Source organism: Streptopelia decaocto (assembly GCF_964273445.1).
Source record: "Streptopelia decaocto genome assembly, chromosome: 1".
Lineage (NCBI taxonomy): Eukaryota > Metazoa > Chordata > Aves > Columbiformes > Columbidae > Streptopelia > Streptopelia decaocto.
The window spans coordinates 13397976-13415958 of NC_138663.1; the positions used below are offsets into that span (position 1 = coordinate 13397976).

The window sequence follows — 17983 nt, forward strand, 5'->3', positions numbered from 1 at the left end:
TACACAGAGGAGAAGCACCCACCATTCTTTATAGCAAAAAGGGGACCATGGGCCATTGGCTGGAAGAGGAGAAGAGACAAGCTCCTCTCCCTGAGGCAGAGGCTTAAGGATGGTGTTCACTGCATCCTAGTGTGCTCAACATCCCAGAGTAACCTGGGCTGATAGAAATTTTCTGTGTTTTCTATGTATATAGTGCATCTATTATATATATCACATGTAATACAATTTGATTAGTACAAAATTAACTTGAGCAATGTCACCAAACCATTACCCTGACTTAGATTTGATGCCCTGCACTCAATACCATGCTTACTCATTTCCAGGAGCACCTTCCTCTGTGAGCTGACATTATGATAACTCGCACTGCAAAACACTATGTAACTATTTAACTATTTGATACAGGTTTGGGAATATATAATTCAATTTGTGTTTATCTGTTCATATAACTATCTATGCTAGCAGTATTACCCACAAGTAAGAATGTTTTCCTTGCTTTTTAATTTCACTCTTGAAGATGTAGAGCTAACCAGCAAGCAAGAGTTAGACATATGGGACCCAGTAGGGTTTTGCCAATTGATCTCCAGTTTCTTGTTCTTCCTCCAGGGAAAACTTTGCTCATCAAAGATAATTATATTTTCCTTTCTCTTTTTAAAGCATTCTTTAAATATTTTAATTTTATTTAGTTTCACATTTTGAAAGAGGTAAGTGTTCTATTTCTCTGGCACTGACCAAGAAGTTAGGAAAACTTCACTTCTAGATAGACAGGACCCCACATGTCTTTCTGCTTCATAGCAATAAGATAAATAGTTTGGTTTCACTGACTTTTATTATTTTTTAGATTCTTCTGAAGGTAAAACCTAAACATAATTCTCCATTATTTTCCTTGATCATAAGGAGCATATATTGAGCCCAGTTCTCCTTTCCTATTTAGATATAGGGGTCATAATCAGGTTTGTTTCTGTAGACCTTTGAATTTACACTTCCACGATACAATGATATACTGTATATTTTTGTATATATACCTGAGATAATTCCTTTAGATTCCTTTAGATCCAGAAGAGCTATCAGAAGTATTATAGTGACATTCAGGTGATTTACAACATAGGCTACTTTGCCCAACAAAGAGGATGAGTTTATCTTGGTATAAAGGGTATCCGAGGGTACCCTAGGTACTTTCCTGTACCTAAGCTATTTTGATGGTAACTCAGGTATGTCCATATATCAGTGTATCACACAGGATCTACATATCTATAGTTCCCTCTTATATCACATCCTAGTTGCCATCTTGTGTATATGACTCAAAATAAATGTGTCTTTCTCGAACAACATTGGTGAATATTGAATACAGTATTCCATATCTTCATCATTAGCACTTCATAACACTTCTCAACTTAGATATCATACCAAATGCATACTAGTGCGTGAGAGTCATCCTATGATTGACTGAGATACCGAGATCTTTCTTCATTGTTTCTAATGAACCAGCCCTACTTACTGCTGAAACTCTGACAGAAGCACAGATTGATTTGTAACACTAATCTCTATAAAGAATGAGGTCCTCAACAATTTAAAATGGTCAATATCCATATTCTATTTATTTTGAAGTATGAAGCCAAGTGTCAGATCACCTGGGATGTACAGAGTGATAGTTACTCAGCATGTTCACCAGGAGGACTCTAAAACATCTGCAGTCCACACAAACTCAGTATGCAAAAAGCCTGATGCTGTTAATCATCAGAACAGAGAGCAAAGCCTGCCTGCTGAGCCAAACATCTTCTGAAATCCAGGAACTAAAGGCAAAGGTTAATCACAGAATTTGTAGAGCAAACTTACTGTAAACCTGCGATCATCTTTGATAAGGCACTGCTGATAAAACACTAGAAGTTGGTGGTACTTAATTACAGTTCACAATGTTTCCAAGGGTCATTTTTTGTATAATTAACTGATTGTTGGCTTACGTGCAAGCACGTACTGTTGTGAAGTCTTTACCACACTTTGCTTCAGGAGCGATCACAGCAAAAGACAAATATTCTTTTCCTGGGATAAACATTTGTGTTTTGTTTAACTTAGCCTCTTCAAATATATTTGCTAATGCAATTTAATTAGTAGCCAATTCCTTCAGAAAGAAAAATGCAGATTACCCAAGTCATCTTTTGTGCAATCTATTGTATTATGTCTTTTCTGCCTTGATGTACTTGTGAGACCACTAAGGGCAGTCTTGTAGAAAACATGGACTGAAGTGGCTTTCATGCATAGATAATAAACTGCTGTGTACTTCTCTACTCTAAATGGTCTGGAAGAGTTGAAAAGCTTGTCCCGTGCTTGGGAGTTTAGTTGGAGGGTGCCAATGTAATTTTTGTATAAGAAAGAAACAGTAAGAAATGAAAAAGACTTCATCAGGCTAATGCTCACTTTTTTCTCATTGCGTTCTGTGGTTTACCATTGAACTTTCAGCTATCACTAGATGTTCAAATACCTGCTGCAATAATGGTCCCCCTTTTTTTTTTATTTCAACTGAAGCTGTGAATTCTGCTCAGTTACAGTAATCTGCTTCTCCTTGGACAGCTAGCTTTTTTAATGCGTTCTCAAAAGATACAGCATTAAGATCATTCAGTTGCTACCCAATCTGGCCACTTCTTTGTTAAACACTAATTTCAGTTATGTGTTTTGATGAATCTGATAACTATATCTTCACAGACCCATAGATTCTGCCACTAGCACAATAACTTCCAACAGCTCAGCACATGCTGGGAAAGGCATTAAACATGTCTCAAGGGTAACGTTCGACCCTAATCCATATGGGATCATACTATCCAAGAAAGATCACATCTTCCCATGAGCAACAAATTGACAAGTAAATTTAAGTACATCATTTTATAAACAGCACAACACACACCTTTCATCTCAAAAGGCAGCAAAGGGACTTGCTAATTTTACAAAATGCATCTTTAACTTAAATCAACGTCTTGGGTCTCACTGTGGAAGTCACAATTTTGGCAAAACTTTATCTTTATTCCCTGTATGTTTTTATTCCAGGTGATGGAACGATGGGAGAATCAAGGCAGCCCTCAAACAAGCCTATCGGCTCCAGCTATGCCACAGAATATTCCCTATCCACCCGCTGTTCATAGGAGTTCATTTCCCGATTCAACAGAGGCCTTTGATCCACGAAAACCTGACCCATATGAGCTGTATGAGAAATCAAGAGCTATTTATGAAAGTAGGCGTAAGTGAAAGCACTGTTCACCCTGCTGACCATTTAATACTTTAAGCTTTTGCCTGTGAATGTGTCACTGCTGACATAATTTCCATAATTATCTTTTGTAATTTAAAGAAAGCAACTATAATCCTAGTAATAGAGGCCATTATAAATTATTCGAAAATTCAACACTTATACATTTTCCTAGATCTTGCGTAGATTCTGAAGGTATTTTCCCTTATATTTTTACTCTCTTCATTCTGATTGTTAAGTCCTTAGTGAAGAACAGTATATATGCCACCACATTTTACTGTGCTATTTTTCTTCATAGTTAACCAATAGGAGGATGTGAATTTATCAATACAGAATTCTTTCCCTTACTTTCACTTTAAAGTGAGATTTATTAAAGAAATTACAGATTTTTTTGTTTTTATAAAAATTACTTGGGCAAGTTTTCACATTGTCTTCAGTAGTTAGAAGGAAACCCATAGCACTAATAAGTACTATTTGAAGATCTATACAAAACGGTTCTGAGCCATCAAGATTACCATCTTGATTTTATTTTTCTTGTTTTTGAGTGGTGTACCATATATCTTCCACAAGTATAAAAGGGGTTAAACTTATATACTCCTTATCATAAATAACGTTTTAGCTGAAAACTTTATTCTAAATTGTACAGAGATTTTACACTTATTAACATCAGAGCCTCAAAGTAGTTTGTTTGTTTAATTAAAGCTTTTTCATAGCAATTATTACTTGAACATGCCACCTTTCAATTAATTTCATAAATTACTTCAGCCTATAGACCAAATTACTTTATAAATTACACATAAAATACTGCACTGCAGCTGATCCAGATTAGCCCATTAATATTGGCTGGTCCCTGAGACAGAGATAAACATAAACTATCATAATCCATGATCTGCAAGGTACAAATTTCTTGAATGTGCAAAGGGATAGGCAAAGTGGCAAAAGGTCTAGAGCACAAGTTTGATGAGGAGCAGCTGAGGGAACTGGGGCTGTTCAGCCTGGAGAACAGGAGGCTGAGGGGAGGCCTTATCACTGTCTACAGCTACCTGAAAGGAGGTTGTAGTGATGTGGGTATCAGTCCGTTCTCCCCAAGTAACAAGTGATAGGACAAGAGGAAATGGCCTCAAGTTGCGCCAGAAGTGGTTTAGATTGGATATTAGGAACAATGTATTCATCAAAAGGCTAATCAAGCATTGGAACAGGCTGCCCAGGGAAGTGGGTGAGTCACCATCCCTGGAGGTGTTTAAAAGACATGACAGTGTGGTACTTAGGGACGTGGTTTCATGGGACTAGGCAGTGTTAAGTTTATGGTTGGACTCAGTGATCTTAAATGTCTTTTCCAACCAAAATGGTTCCATGATTCTGTGATTCTACGTTATTGTCCCAGATATGGGGTTGGTGATGCTGTTACTTTCCTTGGCTCTTTAACCATAGCATCAGCATCTCCTGATTTTTTTTGGTATTTCCAGTCCCCAGCAGGATGGATAGGATGAAGGAACACCAAGTTTTTTCTCATCAGCTCTAAGTTAACTCTAACGTAGTCCCTGAATTGCACCTCTTTCTTGATCAACAGAAACTCCAGTCTTTTACTGATATAATCTGCTGTGTTGAGGAGCATGTTCTACACCAAGGGAAGAGCTGTTAACTTGTAGGTTGGAGTTAGGCTAAAGCCTGTGTTTAAATGGTTTAATTGCATTTGAATTCTGTTCAAGAGGCAACTGGAAATAGTACACAAGCCTTTTTCAGCCAAAGACAAAATAAGAATTAAATCCAGACAAAATAAGAATTAAAAATCATGAAGCTGTTAGGCCCAAAAAAAGAAAGTGAGAGATAAAAAACAAGAGTATGGTAACCACTCCTCCTAGATTTCCAGCAGTGTCCTGATCTTTCAGCTAATCCTGAAAGCTTTAATTTCTTGTCTTCTGACACTGGTATCCTTTGAACATTTTCTCTAGTTCTTGATTCCAACCAGATCTCTTCTGCACATATTCATATTCCTTGGTCTTAAATAACTGCCTCCAAACATCTCTTTTCTCCCTGAGATTTTTGTTTCTTGAATGCCATAACCACACATTTTAGAAAATTCAATTTGTCAAGCCTTTGATTGCTTTTATTCTCTACGTAGTGCTAGTGTTTCCTGAAGTGAGAGGAACAACAGGCAGAAAATCCATTACTGAGTCAAGAAATTGTCATCTAAATTGAGTATATGGGAGGGAGAGTTTCAAGATAATACAGTTTCCTACCATATGGCTGTGTCCGGTTTGTTATCTTCAGTAAAGACATACCCTTAAAGTGTACAGAAAAAGTTCAGCTACTTTCAGATTTTTTTAAGTACTTCTTATCTCAAAGCAAGTCTGCCTTATCTGCTGGCAAGACCAGAAAAGAAAGAGGTTAATCTTCTAAAAATAGTGCAAAGAAGTGAACAATTATGACCTGGAAAACTCAAAAAGAAAGACATAGTGCTAGATTTTTTGTTTCTCTCACAGTGAGACTGTTACTAAACAGTTCCTTTTCGTACTGCTAGACCTCTGAATTTCTGTAGATCCTTTTATCAGAGGATCTCACTACAGCACTCACCAGGACCTTATCAAATCCTCCTGCTTCTGTGTCAGGGAGATGAGTCAGTTATGCATCACAGCATAGTTCTGTGAGGAGCACAAGCCACACGACTCAAAGCAGAGCAAGAAGCCCAAGAAGCCTGATTCACAAGCTTTTGCTCTTGCCACTAGGTATGCTCATCCCTACCTAATGATAGCTAGAAAGGGGCTTCAAACACAAAGTCTCCATGGAAAGGCAAGATTTTAATTGTACAGGAATGTCTTTCCACCTCAGACATGTCAAGGACCTGCCTGACCCTGTGCGATAGAGAGATTTCAATTTTTAATGATCACATAGGAATTAAAAAGGACTATTGCTTTCTCACTGAAAACAGTTCCATAGAGGCAGTTCTACCAATACAGATTTGAGACAAATCAAATGATCCATTAGTACAGAAGTGGAGTGCAACTATATTTTTTAAGTCGTAGCTCCTTGGAAAATTATTTGTCACTAGTTAGCTATTACCTGTCAGATCCTACCTGTTAGCTCTCACCTGCTCCTGCTGTCACCCATCAACTCTGCTCAATAGCTCCAAGTAGCCAAAAAGGAGAATAAAGTGTTTGCAAAGACTGTTGAAGAGCATCACATCATCCAAACCAGTTGCCTAAAAGTAAAAGAAGGGAAATTATATTGTTCTCTTTCTTTTCTGGACCTATGTCTCTCCCTCCCTCTGATTCTTGTTGGTTGGTATTTTTCCCCTCCACTTATTTCTTCTCTTTGGTAAAGAGAACCTACCAAGCTTTCTGCTGTTACATTATTTTTCAAAACTCAGAAATGGAGGAGCAGACCTGCTCAAACAACTGAATTATTTTTCCTTTTTACATCCAACTATAAATTTTAGATGTCTTAAAGGCAATCCTTTAACTTCTTTCTCCTTACAACAACTCTTGGGATGTAATTGACAGTGTGACTCTGCTGGTATCCATGGAAGCTTGGTACAAGAGCTAGAAGATGGAACATCAGATCAGGAATTATTAACAAAATTAACAAAATTATTAACAAAAAATATTAACAAAAAAATTATGAGACTTGATATGCACCAGTTGTTAGAGCTGTAAATGGAGCTCCACAGCGGCCATTGGCAGAACTCATTCTCCTGAATTTAACATTTTCTTTATCCTGTCCTGTATGTTATATTGAATACTGTTTGTTGTAAATACACAGTTTATAACAAACTTTGTTCAGGGGCCTGTGCAGGAAGACATTAGGCAAACAGGGACACAGAACTGTTGGGCGTCATAATGCTATAGTATTTCTGTAGTTATAAAATGTATAATATAAATTCAGGTTTATATTCCTTCGAAGAAAGCAGTAAAACAAAAGGTTACATTTGTCCTTCAGTGAGTGTATTAGACCAAGACTGGTGATGTGACACAGAAATGCCAGTAGGAAGAATGAGTTAAGCCAGTGATAAGCTCTCATTAAAAGTGAAAACTGAATAATTACAGTTCCACCTTTTACTGGAATAACAAAGGTTCCTTCCTTCAAAATCCCCCATGTTATTTTCTCCTCTGACCATGGTATCACGAATTCCCCAAATTCCTTTGTAATCCATCATCTGTCTTATGCTCTGTACATTTTTTTCTGCCAGATAGTTAGACAAATTGGAAAAGAACCAAAAAGCACAGTCCACCAACAACTGTGAGACATGTAAATAGCCCATGTATTAACATAATGCGTTATTAGCCTTCATAAAATAAGGGTGTTTTCTTATGCAGACTTATGAATAACTTTCTCTAAGGGTCATAGACAAGTATTTCAATACATATTCACAGGATACTTTTCATCTGAAATACCACTGTGGGTATTCAGATCAGGTATTAAAGTATCAAAAATAGGAAAGATTTGTCAGACAGCATTATACTTAATCATAATCTGTAACTCTGAAAATACCATTCTTGCAGAAAAATACAAAGACCATCAGGGTTTCCTAAACATGATACTTGTGGAACATAAAAAAATGCTAGTTATATAGAACTGAATGAATGATCACCTGAGAGGTTCTATTGCATGGTCTACAACTAAGCAGGATTTTCTTGTCAATGCCTGTTGTCTGAAGTCCTACACAGTTACAGTCTTAAAAATGGAAGGAAATTTTTCACATAACTGTTAATGCATTTTTTTCAGACAGTATTTTTCTAACAAAAATTTTGCCTGTAACAATTTTTCCCATTTTTGCTCACCTCTAGTCTAAAAAAAAATTCACATTTTGGTTATGGTGCTTTAAAAAGGTATATACATATGTGTGCATATGTATGTATATACAGCACTATGCTAGTGTTAAATACACAGTATTCTGAAGTATTCTAGAGGTAGAAAGTATTTATTTGAATGGGTAAAGGGTTTGGGACTACAAATTTAGAAAATTAGGTTCTAGTTTCAAATATTCCTTGAGCTCAGTTTGCCATACTTTCAATACTTCTGTTCAGCAGTTACTGCCCTTTGTACCAGTAAAGACATGCCTGTCTTCACTTAGTAAATAAAAGAGTATTGGGAAATTACTAATTATTACATATTATCATCAAACTGCTCCTTGACCATGAGCAATTGAATTATATGAAGGTAATTTCTCGAAGGTAATTTCTCAAAGTAATTTCTAGACAGTACAGGTCGTTGTTTTGCTTGCATCTATTGCTATCCCAAGCAATAGCATAGAGAAGGTCTAAGAACTTACATTACTAAATTAATGTAACCTTTTTTTTTTTAATAAGGTATGATACATAACAAAAGGAGATACATTTTAACAGACCACCATCAAATAATTTTGTACTGTTCATCACTGCAGAAAGAGTTACTCGCCATGACAAAATGGATTTGTTGGTTATAAGAACTGACAGGGAAACCAAAAGCATTTTCAAATGAAATCATGAGACTAACATCATCACAGTACTGTGGATGTAAAGTGATTTTGATTGCTGGATTGCAAAGTAGGTCCCAAACAGCCTACACTAATGTGAAGTGTCAGTTTTACAACTGATGGCAGTATTAAAGATGCAGTATTCCTTTCTCTTAAACAATTTACACTTTACTACAATGTATACAAATAGATTTTCATCTGCAAAGTGATAGGGTGTACTTAAGAAGTCAAAATAATAATTTAAGAAAACTAACATGCAACCATTGGGGAATTGGTCACAAGCGCATGGAAAATTCATTGCCTGTGTGCTGTTTCAAACTGCTGCTTGCCCAGGTTTGGAAAGGACGTTGCAGTATGATCATATTCATTCTGCTCATTTGTAAAACTCCTATTTACCTAAGCACAGCTAGGACTCAGATGCAGAAAAATAAATGGTTCCTAGTACTAGTTTCATTCCTCCAGAGAATACCAGTGACTCCGTTTTGCAAATAAGAGTACCCTTGTGTAATGTTGTAGGTGAACTGTGCTCCTAGGGCTGTATCTGCCAGCTAAAAAGTCTGATATTTTCGCCATTGGTTCCAGTTAAGTCAGGATTGTATCCCAGGTCTTGTTTATTGTTTATCTGTTTTCACAAGTATTTTGCAGCTTTCACTTTCAAAACCATGAGTGTAATTTATTGTAGATTAAGCATGAAGCCAAATGTGCAAGCTTTTTACTCTTCTATCTTCTAATGGCAAAATTAACCTTGACTTTGCATTCATCTGATATGGAAGAAATCTTGAAGTATAGAAAGAACCTTTGAAATCCACAGCTGCATCCTCATTCTTTAGAGTACATAGAGCAATCCCCATGGTGCAGATTCGTTTCAGTTACACTTATATACAAGTACCAGTTCAGAAGAAGGCTTCTTAGTTTTACTTTCCTGATTCTTGTTTCTAGGACAGGTTAGCTGAACTAGAAAAATTAATGCAGCCATTCTACCAGTTTTTTTGTTATTTACTCAAGCTCTACTTTGCAATTATTTCATTCCTTATCTCAACATTTTAAAGACTTCTGCACTTCGAATGCCTCTTCATGGTCACAGTTTTGGGTAGTCTGGATGTCTCCAAACATGCCTTCTGCTGCCTCATTTCCTAAGAGATGAGGTGTAACTTAGTCAAAGTTTAGAAAATGCCCAAATTAATTTAATAATAAGCGAATGGAAAGTTTCAAATTGTTTTGTGTAAAGATTAGTTTCCTACAAAATCTAATTGACAGGTTTTTATAAAACAGATCTTGCTGGAGTGTCTGTCTCAGTGTTTTGGTAAAGTCACCAGTTCAATCAGTTTGTTCTCAGCAGATACAGGGCACCAGGATGTGCACATACTGGTTGCTTGGTTGAGGACCAGTCCAAGGGGTCCTTCCTCTTCACTTAGAAGTTGCTGTTCCATAGGGTCTTTGAGCCCAGAACTATATCAGTTTTGAAAATAACTACCTATATTTCAGTATTTCATATAGGAATACATTGCTAATAAAGCCCCTTCTTGTATGTTAAATGTTCTTCACAGATCTTTCCACTTCTGAAGTTTTTGACTAGCTGCTTACAGTTGCCTATTAAATGAGCCAGCAATTTAAAGATTATATTCTGTTTTTTAAAGTGCCAGTGACATAATTACAAATATCAGGTACTGCACACAGAACCAGACTGCTGATAGTAGATTCTTCCTAAAATGAACATTGCTTTGCTGTATTTGTCAAAAATACAGGTCTGCACTTAGGTTTTGTGTTTAAGAACTTTAAGGCTTGATTCAACATCTTCAGCACAGCAAAGTTCCAAGCTCCATATGTGTGAATTTCTAAACTGCAATAAAAAAAAATGGTAGATTTCATAATGGTTGATTATGAGTTGATAATTAACACCATGAGACACTACATGAAGTTCTGCAAGGCAAATAAAAGACATCTCTCCAAGAACAAAAGCCAGATCAAGCTTAATAAGATTAGCTTTGACAGGCACTTCTGCTTGACCACAAAAAACAGTTTACAAGAAAGATACTGCTAACTCACTTAAGATACGTGACTATCTTAACACAGCAAGTTGTTCCCCAATCTGTCACAGTTTGAGGACATTTGTGCTTCTTTCATTTTGCTGCTTGAGGCCATTTTGCTGCTTGAGGGATATTAGAGTGAGGGCCAATGAGCACAGACTGAAGCACAGGAGGTTACATCTGAATATGAGGAGAAACTTCTTTACTTTGAGGGTGCCAGAGCCCTGGAACAGGCTGCCCAGAGAGGTTGTGAAATCTCCTTCTCTGGAGACATTCAAACCCGCCTGGACACATTCCTGTGTGATCTGCTCTGGTGAACCTGCTTTAGCAGGTGGGTTGGACTAGATGATCTCCAGAGGTGCATTCCAACCACAAAAATTCCGTGATGCTGTGATTCTGTGAATGCAAGCAGAAATCGGAGCACAGAATGAACCAATCTTACAGCAGCTCAAAAGAGTAATTCCAGCTAGATGACCAACAGAAAAGGCTTGGGTCCTTTCAAAAATAAAAGCTAATCGAGACTATAAAAATGAAATAGCTTTCTATACATTAAAATAGCTCTGTCTCTTTTAAGAATCCCACTAAAATCTTGAAGGGATGTGAGTAAAAAAATCATTTCTCCAAGTTTCCAGTGGAGCAGCATCAGTTTCAAAGGCTCTGGCTTTCAAGAGTTGTGCTGGTGGAATAATTTACATTTAGGTATCACCTCTCATCCTGAAGGATCACAAATCGCTTTACAAAATCTGAAGTGTGTGAAGAAATTACCTCTTTTAACCACCAAAGCAAAGATGTGCAGCCACCTACAAAGTAAAACACCATAGCCCGCATGACACAACTCCTAACACAGCAGGTGAAAAGTAGGTTAAATGGGTTTACCTGCATTTGCCTTAACTTACAAGCAGTTGTTGTTATTGGCAACATACATCCCTCCAGCAAAATCTTGCTCTTCTTGATAATAAAAGACATTTTGCAATTTAGATGAATAAAAGCAGTCATCTAAACACAGCCATTAAATTTTCCCTTTTATTGCTGTACTTCAATAAGAACAAACATTATATTTAACTTACACAATTTTAAACACATTAACGGTTTTAACTTCATCATAACCTATGTTATGTTAAAGGAACATTACCATCTCACCATCTGTTTCCCTCCACATAGAAATGGACAGGCAGGTATATGTCTAGGCAGAACACATACACCGAGGAAGTGAGGAAGGAGGGGAGGAGTAAAAAAACAAGAAAGAAGGCAATAAAAAGTAGAAATTGCACTTCAGTAATTCAAAACACAGCAGAGAAATTGATGCTGCATCTTTAAATAACTTGAGAAATGTATTTCATCTTTAATTCCCCATTTTCCTATTCAGAACAAGTGCTGCCCAGGACTGGTTTTCGAGCGGATTCCTCTGGCAAGTATTCTTCAGCCTTCATTGTTCTGTAAACCAATTGTCCTCCATTTTATGTTTTAGTTATTCTTCTTTATTTAATCATTTTTCTAGATAATTGCCAGTCATGACAGCTCGGTCACCATTTTATTTTTGTATGAACTTTGTGGGGTATAGAATGATAACTATAAATCTTTTTTGAGCAAGGTAAATCATTTTGAGCAAGGAAAAGTATTTTTCTTCAGGCAGTCTTTGTGTATGTTTTACGATGTTTCATGTGTGCTTTCATACTTTAGTGTTCAGTTTTTTAACATAAAAATAGATCTATACTTCATACCTAAATTTAAGCTTAAGCAGTATTTTGTGTAAAACTGAAGTTACTTTGGTCTTTATTTGTAAAAGAACAGAATAAATGTATTAGGCAGATCAAGCCATTCCTTGCTCCCATAGCTGTATCTTGTTCTGTAAACACCTAAAAGCAAAAACTTTCAAAAATAGTAGCTTTTGTGGTGTTTGAATCAAGATTGGTCTTGTAAAGTGGCAATGGACCTGTTTAAAAACCAGCAGTACCTGATTTCCCAATGTGATCATGTTAAGTGAACAGTTAAAACAGGCTGGTTTGACAATCCTGTTTTTTCTAGTCCTACACAGGTTGGACAGACATCCTAACTTGAATATGATATTGGGCTAGTTTTGCACATCCCAGTAGGGTTTATATATTGAATAACTCTGTTATCACACCAATTCTATTTTTCAGGGTTTTTTTTTGCTTTGCTGATTTTTATACTGAAGTCTTTACCAGTTTTCCCTCTCTATAAACACCCAAGAGGAAATGTCTGTGTTTTTTTAAAAAGCTACTCGTGTCAGAGAGCAGCAGACCCGTCACTGTTTTCAATCTTTTCACATCTTTCAGGAGCAACTGAATCTCAGATAAAAAGCTATTGTAGATTTATGTCAACCACAATTCACAATTCACAGTAATAATTTATATGGAACAAAAACCTTCATCATCTTCAGCAAAGAAGTCCAAATTAATTTTTACTTTTAGCAGGAAAGTAGAGTACACCCAGAAAAACTGTAAAATTACTACAACAAAGCTCTTCATCCTTGTTTTAATTGCAATACAGAACAGATTTAACAATAATAATAAAAAATATCAGAATATACAGCATCACCGCAAACACCAGGTTTATCACTATAAAAATCACATAGCACTTGTGCAACTTGACTCATACAGAAAATTAATTAATCGTCTTCAGGGATATATTTTCTCTACATACTTTTAAGAAACAACTGCATGTACACTTATCATTGCATAATTCACCTAGGAATCAAGATGAATGCAATACAGAAATGTAGCTAAGAGTTGATAATCACATCTTTACCTATGAGATCTCACTGTTGTTCAGTAACAATCTATTCTGGTACTTTTACATTTAAAGCACATTCCTCACAGTTCAGGAAACAGACAACAGAATTTCCCAATGCTCTTTACCATCCTCACTGCGCAACAATAGGCGAATCACAACTTATCCAATACCATTCCCAAATTCATGGAGGAGCCAGCTGGTTTTGTAACATAGCAAAATGTTGTATTTTTTTTTCTCTTCTAGACCAAATGATCAGTTAAGAAAGTTTTCCTTTACACAAAAAGAAGAAACAAAATGCTATAACTATAAAAAAGACAATGAAGTTACTAGCAGGCAAATCTAAAATTCTTTTACTAATATAAATGTACAGGTAGGCAAGGGAGAACAGGGAACATTGTTATTCTTGCACAGGATACCCATATTATATGATCAGAAATGTTGACTTTAAGCTGCAACTCTCCTTTCAATGAAACTTGTAGGAGATGAGACATTCAGGTGTATTAAGTTGACTCGAAGGAAGAGCAAACTGTACAAAAGACTATACTAACTCTAGTTTTGGCTTGACTCCCATGTCTGCAAACCTGTTCATTTCTTCATGCCTGGCATGAACTACAAGGTGCTAATCTAGCTTACAAACAGAAAAAATAATTTATTTATTTTTTTTCATGATGAGGTTGTATTAACCAACAGTTTGCAGTATATTGCAAAGAACAGGAGTGTCATTTTCCTGTTGGTATAGGTCATTTTCTTTGTATGATCAATGGAAAATCTGTTCCTGCAAGAAAAGGTTTAGTTTACCTAACAAACCTAACAAAAAAAAAAGTATCAGAATCATAGAGAAGCAAGAACTGAAGAAATATCAGAGGAAATGTAATTATTTATATGGATGAGAATACTTGATTGATGTACATTCACGAATATTGAAACTGCTGCCACATAGTAGTGGGGACTTTTAGCATATCTACCAAGCATGAGGTTCTGAAGTAAAAACACATGGTAGTGAACAACTTGTGTGTCTTTAGGAAACAGGAAAAAAAGATATTTCATCATCAGTGAGACTTTCAAACGTATTTTTGATTAAAGACTGGTGATATAGAGATAAGCTGAGACCTAATGCAAAAGAAGTCTACCAAAAATTGACTAACCTTATAACAGATTTTTTGCACCAAAAAAGCAATGCATGTTTAGTCAATCTAGACTTCAACTTGACATTTTACAAAATGCCAGTTATAGTTGATGGACTTCCATGCTACCCTTGAGAAGACAGTGCTTAGCACAAAATGTAAAGAAGAATAGCTAGAAAGAAGATAAGCAATTCTACCAAAAGAACAGTTTCTGGACTGAAAGGGTAGCATTAATGGAGAGCTTTTCAATAATGTCCTAAGCACAAAATCTAAGGGTGGAAATCAGGTCTGCACTTAGACATACAACTTCTGGTCTCTATGGTATAGTTTTCTCCAGACCAATGGAGAGCTGGTCAGTGCAGCCAATGGTGTCGTATCATACCAAGCACAAAAGCTGAAACAAACAGAAACAGCACTGGAGGAAATACTTTAAGTGTGCTAGTCAGTCACTGGCGATAGTGCAATATTACCGTCAAAAAGTAAGTAAATAATGATGTGCAGTCCATTAGTGAAAATTCTGAATGAGGCAGGTGACCTAGTGACAAAGACGACAAACAGTGTCTTCTTTGTCTGTGTCTTTACTGGAAAGGTCTGTGTGCTGTGTGCTTGCAGAGACTTGCATTAACAGAGAGCTAGACTAGATGACCCAGGGATTCCTTCCAGTTCTATGTTTTGTTTGCTAGGTGGAACGGAAAATAACATTATTTTTTAAAAATAATTTTCAATGACCTGATAAGAGTTGGCAGAAAATGGATTCCATAGACTTCCAGCTCTTTGGGAGGGAAGGCGCTTCTGAACAAGCACGATGGTGTGGTTGGTTTATCCAAAGGTTTCCAAACTGTGTTAGAACTGATTAAAAAATATGCTCATATACAGTATTTTTAGCCTAAACCTTTTCATGGTCAACAGAGCTTACCTCTTCCATTCCATGTAGAAATCAGCCTCTTTTTAAAAAAATGGTACCTCTTATTTTGGTGTCTGGTGCCAATGTTGATTTGGATGAGCTTTGTCAATGCATGTACATGGGGGAAGTTTTCATCTCAGTATGCCAGAGTATGTATTCTTCACACCCTGATATTCTCACACTTTCTTAATGTGTTCCCAACTGTGTATATTCATTCATGTGTGTGCAAATAAAGGCAGTTCTTGGCTTGTGACACGCTGCTGGAAGCAGCGCCTTTGAGTGTTAGACCTGGGCTATAAATGATGATCCCACTGTGTCTGTCTACAAAGTCCTCTCCCTAGTACTGAGCTCCATCCTTGTTATACCTTGGCACAGCAGATCATGTGAAGATAAAGTATCGCTCTCATCTTAAAATTCCTTTGCCTCTCACAACTTTGAAACAATCTTTACATTAAGTTAACACACTGTACGTGCACAAACTTGTTCTTTTATGCACTGTTGGGACACTTATCAAATAATTTGAAAAAAGTCAGGGTAATAACCTGTTAGAAATTTTTTTGCATTTGTCTTCTAAAGATAGGAGAAGCAAGTTGGAAGGGAAAAGTAATAATTTTCTATTTCCAACTGAAATATTTGTGATTCAGTCTCACTTATACAGATATACATTGCTGAAACAATGCACTTTCTAGTCCCAGATAGGGGGGGAACCCAAGAAGCATTAAAGCACAAGAGCATCACTGTCCTTCTGTCCAGAGAGGATTTTTATTGCATAGTCATGGTATATTGCCATTGCATGTAGTTCTGTGTCTATCTTTGCAAGACTTGACTAAAACTGAATCAGCTTTAATCCAGATTAAACCTGGGATCTGCCCAACTCTGCAGTTTGTGAGGTGTCCACTGATGGCTCTGGGAGGTATCTGTAAATCAGTCACTGAAATACTGTGTTTAAGCCATCTGTAGTCCCTTCCCTCCTGAGGAAAGAAGACACAACAGGAGACACTACAGTTTGCTGAAGTAAACTTACTCATTCCGTTCTGTCTTTTGGGTTTAGCAACTAGCTCACATTGGCCAAAAGCTGTCACAATTTGTAGGCCAGAGTGCAAGCTGTACGAAAGGTCATCTTGTTAATCACTGTCCTGCTTTGGGTGATGAGTCTAAAGCATCGCTGAACATGCAGACAAAGCAATAGTCAAAATAGACCACTTCTTAGTCCTTTAGCTCCTTATTGTTTCGCTTTATATGATTTGAAATTTTATTCAAAATGTCTCTTTTATATTTTGAGGGTATCAAGATCCAAAGCAACTGTCTCTTTCAAATGAACCTAAAGACACTTTTATAAGAAATTGGCTTTTAAAGAGCAGTACATTCCTGAACAGATATATTCCAGGGCAGAATGTATGTTTACAGGCAAGTTACACAGGCATATGGAAGCACAATTTTAATGATTCATAAAGCTGTTGAGACTTAAATGGAGTAGCATTAAGGAGTTCAAGTTAATGATGTTAGCTTTCAATTTAAACCCTAGGAGTCAAAGGCTTATAATTATAGCTTTCATTAAAACTCTTATTGAAGGTATTACCTGCAAATGGAGTACTTAAAAGATACATTACATAAAAAGACTGGTTTACGTCTGTATGTGAAACTAAAGCAACTTGTAACAATTATTCACCTTCTCCAAGCTGGACTAATAACTTTTCAATTCATCTTTATCTTCCATTTCAGTTTATTCTCTTTAGGTTTTAACAAACTTCAAGGAAAACAATTTAAATGCCAGAGGTGGATGAACAGCAGTATATTGTGAAGTCAGTTGCAGGAAGAAGGCACCTTTATAACCTCTATTTTGAACAGATGTTTCCAGTACTGTTCTCCTGTGAATGTGTTCTAGCTTGGTTTAGTATATTCTACTAAGCATAATCATCCTTCAAGATAGCTACATTTTCAAGTCTCCTCCTTGTCTTTGTACAACACATTGTGTCCCATTTGTTTCCACCAGTTCTAACCAGGATGCCATTAGTCATGTGCAATGGAAACAAGGTGGGAGGGAAGATGGTGCAAATTCTCAAGACAAAGCCAAAATTCTTTGCTCAGTGGGATTTCCCTTTAAACCAGGTCCCGATTACAAGGAGCTGGATGTTCACCTTCGGAGGATGGAGTCTGGGTTTGGCTTCAGAATCCTGGGAGGAGATGAGCCTGGACAGCCTGTGAGTTGTTTCTTCCTGACTTTCCTTTTCATAATTTTATAAGCTGTGTAAAGTTCAGAAGAATATTGCTACATAGCTGAGCCCAAATGAACGCCCTATTAAGGCTATGAGTAAAATGGGGTTTTTATTCATCCATAGAAAAAGACAGGACTCTCAGCCCTTTGCTGCAGAGTGTGACCTGGCATCTTTTAATCCTTACTTTCCAAAACCAAGTTTAAGCAGAAAATTTTATAAACCAGATTATATAAAACTATGCATAACTCTGTTCAATGTAGGCAGACTATATATA

At 36.6% G+C, this 17983-nt stretch overlaps 1 protein-coding gene across 5 annotated transcripts in view; it reads left to right on the forward strand.

Annotated features, from left to right (window-relative positions):
- Positions 1-17983, forward strand: part of MAGI2 (membrane associated guanylate kinase, WW and PDZ domain containing 2) — a 741411-nt gene that overhangs the window by 651505 nt on the left and 71923 nt on the right. For all 5 annotated transcript variants that reach the window (XM_082044483.1, XM_082044484.1, XM_082044485.1 and 2 more), the window contains exons 12-13: positions 3037-3226; positions 17603-17694. In XM_082044483.1, coding sequence (XP_081900609.1) covers positions 3037-3226; positions 17603-17694 — 282 coding nt within the window. The remainder of the gene's footprint in view (positions 1-3036; positions 3227-17602; positions 17695-17983) is intronic.